Source organism: Athene noctua, unplaced genomic scaffold, assembly GCF_965140245.1.
Source record: "Athene noctua unplaced genomic scaffold, bAthNoc1.hap1.1 HAP1_HAP1_scaffold_36, whole genome shotgun sequence".
Lineage (NCBI taxonomy): Eukaryota > Metazoa > Chordata > Aves > Strigiformes > Strigidae > Athene > Athene noctua.
The window spans coordinates 1,036,292-1,045,112 of record NW_027437538.1 but is presented as its reverse complement, the minus strand read 5'-3'; the positions used below and the strand labels follow the sequence as shown (position 1 = coordinate 1,045,112).

The 8,821-nt window shown below is 55.2% G+C and overlaps 1 protein-coding gene across 1 annotated transcript; it reads right to left on the bottom strand.

Moving 5' to 3' along the window:
* Window positions 1-340: 340 nt before the first annotated feature.
* On the bottom strand, window positions 341-1,261 carry LOC141974256 (olfactory receptor 14J1-like). The gene has a single exon (XM_074933585.1). It carries the CDS (start codon window positions 1,259-1,261, stop codon window positions 341-343), a length of 921 nt encoding a protein of 306 aa, XP_074789686.1.
* Window positions 1,262-8,821: the final 7,560 nt, after the last annotated feature.

Here is an 8,821-nt window from a genome sequence, read left to right as displayed (position 1 = left end):
GCACAGAGGCACTGCCCTGGTAGCTCCAGAGAAGGTCTCAAAGGAAGGATCTCAGGCAAGTCATTGCAATGTTCTTTGTTTTGTTTAAACACGCAACGGGCACAGCTCCTTATTTACACAGATTCTGGGTAATATAAAATTTGGATAGACACATAATTAAAAATGGGACAAATAATGACATTTCATTATGGAAAACATTCTGCAAAGTGAAACAAAGCAAATAAACACCAAAAACACAACCAAACCCAACAAAACCAACATAAAATATGAGCATGGGCTGTAAGGACTTACATTCTCAGTGATTCCCAGAATGTACCAAGACGATTATTGCTTTTGAAAATCATCCAGACCTCAGTTTCCTCAGGGCATCCTTGATCTCCTGGTTCCTCAAGCTGTAGATGAGGGGGATCACAACAGGAGGCACAACTGAATAGAGAAATGATACCACCAGGTCCAGGAATGGGAATGACACAGACGTAGGGTTCAGGTAGGCAAATATGGCCGTGCTGATAAAGATGGAGACCACGGCCAGGTGAGGGAGGCACGTGGAAAAGGCTTTGTGCCGTCCCTGCTCAGAGGGGATCCTCAGCACGGCCCTGAAGATCTGCACATAGGACACCACAATGAAAATAAAACAAATAAAAGAAAAAAAGATAGCAACAAGAAGAAGACCAGCTTCCCTGAGGTAGTCTAAATATGAGCAGGAGAGATTGAGGATGTGGGGGATTTCACAGAAGAACTGGTCCAGGGTGTTGACCTGGCAGAGAGGTAGTGAAAATGTGTTGGCCGTGTGCAGGAGAGAATTGAGGAACCCAGTGCCCCAGGCAGCTGCTGCCATGTGGACACAAGCTCTGCTGCCCAGGAGGGTCCCGTAGTGCAGGGGGTTGCAGATGGCAACGTAGCGGTCGTAGGACATGACAGTGAGAAGATAAAGCTCTGATGAAGCAAAGAAAAAGAAAAAAAATGTCTGTGCAGCACACCCCAAGTAGGAGATGTGCCTGTTGTGCCAGAGGGAGTTGGCCATGGCTTTGGGGAGAGTGGTGGAGATGGAGCCCAGGTCGAGGAGGGAGAGGTTGAGGAGGAAGAAGTACATGGGGGTGTGCAGGCGGTGGTCACAGGCGATGGCGGTGATGATGAGGCCGTTGCCCAGGAGGGCAGCCAGGGAGATGCCCAGGAAGAGCCAGAAGTGCAGGAGCTGCAGCTCCCGTCTGTCTGCGAATGCCAGGAGGAGGAACTCGGTGATGGAGCTGCCGTTGGACATTTGCTCCCTCACGGCACGAGGGCCTGTTCACAGAGGAAAAAGCATCAATCAGTCGGGACAGATTTCTCATTTCTCTCCATCCAGTTCCTCACGGGGCTGCTGGAGAACACAGAGCTGCCCGGGGAGAGCTGTGCCCTTCTGGAGGACAGGCTGCAGCCCAGCAGGACCCCACTGGGAAAGAGTCCAGTGCCCTAAAGATGGGGTGTCCTGAGGAGGGAACTGGCTCCTTTGTGTCCCCCGGAGCCTGCAGATGGCGAGGGCACTCGGACATTTCACTCCCAGGGACACATCAGGGGTCTCCTCTGGAGTAGGTGTCTGCACTGCAGGGGATGGCAGGGGGTGCCTGAATTCCTGCCCCCAAGGTGTTTCCAGCAGCAGCTCCCTCTGACTCCCTGCCCATGTCTCTGGTGCCTGGAGCTGTCCCAGCCAGGAGCTGCTTCTCTGTCCCCACGTCTCCTCCCTGTCAGTGCTCACAGCCCCCACCCCACCCGCTGGGTGCTCAGCTCTGCCCTGCAGACCCCTCCTGGCAGCAGGGCCCTGCCCAGGGGCAGCTCTGCCTCTGCAGGGGCTCAGGAGACAATTAAAGATGTGCTAATGAAACAGCTGCCTTAGCACTTTCTCTAGAAAGGAGGAATAAAATGCCACCTCCCCCTGCCCACCCAGCAAAACAAGAGTTCACTTACCATGTTACCTGCTGGGAAGATTTCTCCTGCAGTGAGCTCTCAGCACCCTGCCAGTGCCGTCTGCCTCTGCCCTCTCTGTGCCCGGCTCCTCTGCCCTCGGTGCCTGCAGGCAGTGCCCTCAGCCCTGCTGCGCTTTGCAGAGGAGCTGCTCCTGGGCAGAGCTGGCTCTCTGCAGCGCTGACCACTTGCCCTCAGCTCCCTCCAGCCCAGCAGCCCGGCCCAGCAGCACAGCAGAATGCAAGCCCAAGGCATTTTAATGACTCCTTGAGGAGGGTTGGTCTGAGTCCATGGACCTCAGACCGTGATTGGATGATGAAGGTGCCAGTCAGGAAGTCAAAGCCAGATGCCAACTGCAAAGTTTCTTGGAGTGTTAATGGCTCCCAGTGAGGACCGTTACTGACAAACCTCCTGCGGGGCTGGTTACAGCAGAAAACTCCCGGCAGAGATGACAGGGAAACAAAGGCCCTGTCAGTGTGGAACAGATTCTGAGCAAACCTGGGTGTGTTACATGGAGCAAAGGGCCACGCCCTGACCCCCAGCCCCTGGGAAGTCAGATGCTGTTCCTCAGGGCTCTTCCTGGGGCAGGGTGATGTGGGGATGGGCAATGCCAAGGGCAGGACTATGGTCCAACCCCTGCCAGGCTCTCGGCTGGGGAAGGGGAGGCCATGAGACCCAGTGCTGGAAGGGGAAGGGGCTTCCTCATGGCCACCAGTGGCAGAGACACCAGCCAGAGCCAAGGGCAGAGAGAGCTCAGCTCTGCTGGGGGATGCTCAGACTTTGCTCACCCCTCTGTCGTCTCCACCACAGGCTGTCCCACCGTGTCCCACACCTGCACCTCTTTCTCTGCCGGCTGGAGACGTCCACCCAGCTACCACACCCTGCTCTCCCCTGAGCATCTCCCTTCCTTTCCTGAGATCTCTGCGTCCTCCCTGCCTGCTCCTTGACACACAAAGCCTGGGGCTGCTCCAGTCTCCCTCGGGGTGACCTGTTCCACCACAGCACTGCCCTTCCAGGGACATTGCTCTGTGCCCAGCCTGGGCCTCCTCAGCTGCACTTGGCGGCATTAGACCTTTCTCACTCTGTATCTTACTACAAGGAAAAATTCTTGTCCTGATGCCCCCACCTCCACCCCTTTTATCCCTCCCTATCCCATTGGTTTGCTCCCTTCAGACATCTCATCCCTGGCATCTCTTTCATGTCCTCTCTGGGGTCCCCAAATCCCCTCCCTTGAATCCCTCCCGAGGCCTTTCCTTCCCTCTCTCCCCTCACTCCTTCTCTGTCCATCCTGTCCCCTGCAGGAGTGTCCCCGGATCCCCTGCCTTGATCCCCCACTCCCAAACACTCTCCAATCCCATTGGGTTTGTCCTCTGCACTCCTCTTCCTTCTGTCCCCAACAGCCACTCTGCTTGCAGTCTCCGTGTCCCTCCACTTGAATTCCTTTCATCCTCACTTGCACTCGACACAGTCCTGTCCCGGCAACCCCTCCAGCCCCGTACCCTGGTGTCCACTAATTCCCCCCAGTGCCCTGTCTTTGGGTCTCCCCCACCTCCACCCCTCCCCTTTGGAGGACATGAATTCCTCACTCTCTCCGTGTCTCCGTCCCCACCCCTGGCCCTTGCATGGACAGGTATCCCCGGGGACACTTGGAGGAATGGGGCTGGGCAGGGCAGAAGGGATTTTCCTGCTCAGACCAGGGGGAAGCCATGGGCCTGTGGGGACTGGGGAAAGCTGTGCCCACCCCCAGCCCACCAAGATCCAGTCCAGAGCACCCCTTTGCTCTTCTTCCCGAGGCATTCCTCAAAGCGAGAGCAGGTTATGGCGTGGTGGTAATTAGTGGGGTGGACTTGGAGGGCCTCCAGTCTGGGGAACTGGAGGGCACTTTGGTTCTCCCATCCCTTGCTGGTACTGGGGACATCCCAGCAACCATTGAGGTCTTGTGGTGTCTCTACAGGGGGAACTGAAAAAGGCAGGCATCATGAGTTCTGCTGCCCTCAGACCCTCCCTTCCCATGGCCATGACACTCCAGGGCATCCCAGTGTGCCCCAGTAACAGCCTGGGTTTTACCACCTAACCCTCGGAAGCCCTTGTTCCCACACTCTGACCCCGTCCCCCTGAGTCCCTATCCTAACCCTGACTTGGTCTGTCTGGCCCGTGGGGGCAGCACAGGCCCTGCAGGGTTCTAGAGCAGCCATAAGGCCTTGGAAGCGGAACGTGAGGTGACCTGTATCTGATCCCCTCGTGGGCCACGAGGAGGAGCTGGTGTGGAGCGCTGGGATGAGCTCAGCTGTGCCTCAGGATCTCGTGGGCCAGCAGCAGGTGCATGGCTGTGAAGGCAGCTGTGAGGTCACACCTGCCGCAATCCCTGGCAGGCCAGCAGCAGGCTTGGGTGCTGGTTTGCACAAGGACATGGTTTTGATCCTGGTGCAGGGAGCTGTGCAGATCCCACCCCTGGAACTGTTCTCTCATTGTGCCCCTGTGAGCTCTTTCCATGTTACCAGTTACAGTGCTGCTCTCACAAGGTTTTTCTTGCTCCTGCTGCCCCCAACAGAGGATGTTCCCACGGGCGTGTGCTGCTGCTTTTGTATAAAGGTCAGGACATGCCGATGGCGGGATGGCCAGGGGCAGGTGGACCTTCCTGCACTCTTCTCTCTTACAATCAAGTTGAACTGACGCCCAAGGGATACACTCAGCCCAACAGGGCCTGAAGGCCCAGCTGTACATGGAGCACAGCCCGGCACAGCCCAGGCCTGGCTCTGCTCAGGTTTGCTGTGCTGAGCATCACGGACTCTTCAGGGCACAGGGGTCTTCTGCTCAGGATCAGCCAACCTCCTGATGAAGGACAGCAGGAGGATGAAGTCTCCTCTGGACAGCTGGAGGAAGGACACAGGTTTAGGCCCTGGTACTCCGCGGGGACTTGGAAGTCCATGGACCTCTGCTAGCCAGCCTGGGTTGAAGGGAAGGTGGACAGTGATCCCTGACTGCACCTGGGGGAATGCTCTCCTCTACCTGCACATTCCCAGCTGGCCCTGGAGCCAGCTGCATTGCTGGGGGACCCTGAAACTCTCTGGGCTTCAGTCAGTAGAAACCTCCTGAAGCTTTACAAGGGCAAGTGGCCAGTCCTGCATTTGGGGACAGAACAACCCCAGAGCTGGGGGCACGCTGGGACCTGACCGGCGGAGGAGTGACCCCGAGGAGAAGGGCCTGGGCATCCCTCGGGATGCCATCCAAGGCAGAGGGGCCTGTCCCCGTGAGGAAGGCCAGCTGCCCATGGGGCTGCGTTAGGGGCATGTGGCCAGCTCAGACAAGGCAGTTCCCATCAGCACTGTGGTGGCCACATCATGACTGGGGTGTCTGGGGTGGGGCTCCCTGTGCTGAAGGAATGGGGAGGAACTGGAGAGGCTCCAGAGCAGAGCTGCCAGGACGGGGTGTGGGGACTTGGTGGAGAGGCTGAGAAACCTGGGCTGCTTGAGCCTGGTGAGGTGCAGCCTCAGGGCACTGTACAAACAGCCTGCAGCTGCTTGAAGGGGGGTTTCTGAGTGATGGAGCATTTCTCGGTAGTCGGAAGAGAAGGAAATCTCAACAAGGTGCATCTTGGAAGGCTCAGACTGCATTTGAAGGATTAGAAATGTCACTCAGATGGTAGCAGTGTGGTGCAAGAGATCCCATCGAGGGAGTCAGGATCAGGCTGTGGTTTGTCTCTCAAGGAACAGCCGGTGAGGGTGGAGAGACATCAGTGAAGGTGTGGAAATGCTGAGGCAGGAGCTGGGTGGGAAAGCAAGATGGGTGTCTGCAGCCTGGAGGGAAAGAGGTGCCGGCACGGGCCAGTGTAGGACAGCCGGCAGGCGAGATGGCCAAGGGCTCTGGCACGGCGAAAAGGCCCAACAGGACCAAGGTCTTTCTCCCCTGGGCTATGGCAGTTGCCTCTGCCACTGAGGCCTCACAGGAGAAACTTGATTGGGAGGCTCTGCACTTCATTTCTTCTTCGCCATTGCTTGGGGAAGGCGGGAGGGGTTGTGCAGTTTCCTACACTCGGCATTGCTCCCCCTCACAGCCCCTGCCCCCAGGAAGAGCCCTGAGCCACACACGAGGGGCAGCATCTCCTTCCCAGGGCCTGAGGGTCAGGGCTTGGCCTTTGTGCTCCATCACCAACCCAAGGGTTTCACAGCAGGACAGCCCTGCACGGGGCCTTTGCCTGCCTGCAATCACAGCCTCCAATTCTCTGCTCTAACGAGTCCCTGCAGAGGCTTTGTCAGTCCTGGCCCTCCGTGGGGCCAATCAGGGCTTCAGGGCACGGGGAGCTTTGCTGCTGACTTGGACTTGTTGAGTCCTTTGCTCAGTCTCCTCTCAGGGCCTGAGCATCATGGACATGGGGCCAAATACACCACGGGGCTCATTAAAATACACAAAGCCCTAACGAGCTCGTTCTCTTCCTTTAGATTTCTTCAAGTCTTCAGGACACAGCGTTGCCCAGAAGTGACAATGAAGTTACAGGGGAAGAGCAAATTTTTATTTTTTTTTTTAATATTCCCTTTTAAAAATCACGGGTTTGGGGGAGGAATCTGGTGGGTGAGGACAAGCCAATGTCGCAACCACATACGAAAGAGGCCAGAATTGCCCCCCAGCACCCACTGGGTGCACGAGGTGAGGAGTGGCCCTTCCAATGAGCCCTCTCGGGTGACATTCCCGGGCACCCAGAAGAACAGACAGTGCCCAAACAGACCCCCCAAGGGGACATCATGGCTCCCCAACCTGATTGCCTTCATGGGGAAGTGGCCGCCTTGGTAGGTGGGAGGAGAACGGAGGGGGTCACCTGACTCCAAGTCAACAAGACCACTGGACACGGTCTCCCTCAATATTCTCGTACCTAAATTAGGCCGTTACAGCCGGGCTGGGGTGGCAACGAGATGGGTAAAACACCCGTTGGAGGCTGAGAGAGCTGTGGTGGAGGGAATACCTGGAGGTCACTGGGACATACTGGGGCGTTGTGGCAGCACAGGGGACCCTTCTGGGTGCACCCATGACCCAGAGGGGGCAGCTGTGGCCGTGCTTGTCACTGACACTAGAGACGACAGTTCCTGAGCCCTGGGGGCGCCGTTCAGATGAACCCTGCCAGGCAACGGGACCGTCCTGTGAGGAACCTCATGAGACAGAAGAAGGACAAAGGTGACGTCTTGCACCTGGGACAGACGGACACCCTGCTGTGGCGGGAGAAGGGCGCTGCCTGGCTGGGGAGCACCTCTGGGGACAAGGCCTTGGCCGTGCCTGGGGACGGTAAGAAAACATGATCCAGTAATGGGCCACGTGATCCAGTGCAGACTTTGTTGGCCTTTGTTAGCCATTGCTTGTCTTTGTTGGCTTTTGTTGTCCTTTGTTGGCCATCATTGGTCATTGCTGGCCTTTGTTGGCCATTGTTGACCTTTGTTGGCCATTGTTGGCCATTGCTGGCCTTTCTTGGCCTTTATTGGCAATCCTTGGACTTTGCTGGCCATCGTTGGCCATTGCTGTCCTTTGTTGGCCTTTGTTGGCCTTTGCTGTCCTTTATTGGCCATTGTTTGCCATCATTGGTCTTTTTTGACCTTTTTTGGCAATTGTTGGCCTTCGTTGGCCATCCTTAGCCATTGCTGGCCTCTGTTGGCCTTCCTTGGTGTTTTGCAGAGATAAGACTTTACAACCGTGAAGTTATAAAGTAGGTATGTTTATTCAGCGCCGGGCGCATGGGGATCGCTCCACCAAAAGCATGTTCACCATTCGTAGCTCCAGTCCGGCTTATATGTTACAAAGTAGTGCATATTCATAGAACGCCTGTACATATACATAGCTTACCCCGCCTCCCCTCGCTCCTCATGGTAATCAGGTCTCCTCCCCTTGTGCCTGCATGATAAGTTCTTCAAGTTCCGGTCAGGGGTCACAAATTTCTGGGCAAGGGTCGTAAGATGAAGTACCTCTTCTTCCTCGCTGATGAACTTCTCACCCTGTCGCTCTGCGCAGTCTCAGTTGTTCTCTGGGCCCTGGCCAAACCGCCAGGCCGGTTTGTGCTAGAATCCAGGATGATTTGTTGCTGAACACACAACTTCAAGGACCATGAGAAACTCCTCTTTGCGCTAGGAGATTGCAGCCTAGCAACTTTATCAGCACCTGGTATGTGGCTCTCCCCCCTTTTCTTTGTCCGTGCACAGGCCTCTGTCTTGTGACAGGCCTCTGTCTTGTGCCATCTGACCGAAGTTACTCAAATCCCCTATCTCATTCCCCCCTTTTCTTTCTACTTAGTAAATTCTTTTACTAGTCAGACTATTTTACAACTAGCTCCTATAACTAATTCTATGTTAGTAGAATTATCTCAACCCTTTAAAATGTGGATTATGGTATAAAGCTTCATACATAACTTGTAAGCGTCTTGTAAGTCTCCAGTTCCATACGTATATAGCTATAGTGGGGATCAGCAAAACTGTCACAGATATTAATAAAGCAACCACTGGGTGGAGGCCGTGTTTAAGATTCCAGTAGTTGTGGGCGACCATCCGAGGATGGTCTACCACCAATGATGCTCTCCTACCTTTCGTACTTTCGTCAAAACCTCGTGAATTTGCTCCTTATCATGTCTTACTACTATTAGCATCTCCTTCCCTTTTTCTTTCACTTCCTCTAGAATGGAAAGTAAGTCTTTGTGCTGTAGCATCTCCTTCACCCTTTCCAAATCATTCCTATGAGGGTAGAGCCTATTCTTTGAAACAAGGTGTATTCCGTTTCTATCACTTGGGAGCTCAGTACGGGGATAACATAGTTAAAGTCGCACCCTTCAATTTTAGTGAAATTACATATACAATGATTAGAGGAGTTACCTTTCTCCTTTTCGTGACCAGCAACCACCAAGCTCCTA

Bases quoted from the DNA above. Each gene is read 5' to 3' on its own strand.
- LOC141974256 (XM_074933585.1), bottom strand. From the start codon at position 1,261: ATGTCCAACGGCAGCTCCATCACCGAGTTCCTCCTCCTGGCATTCGCA.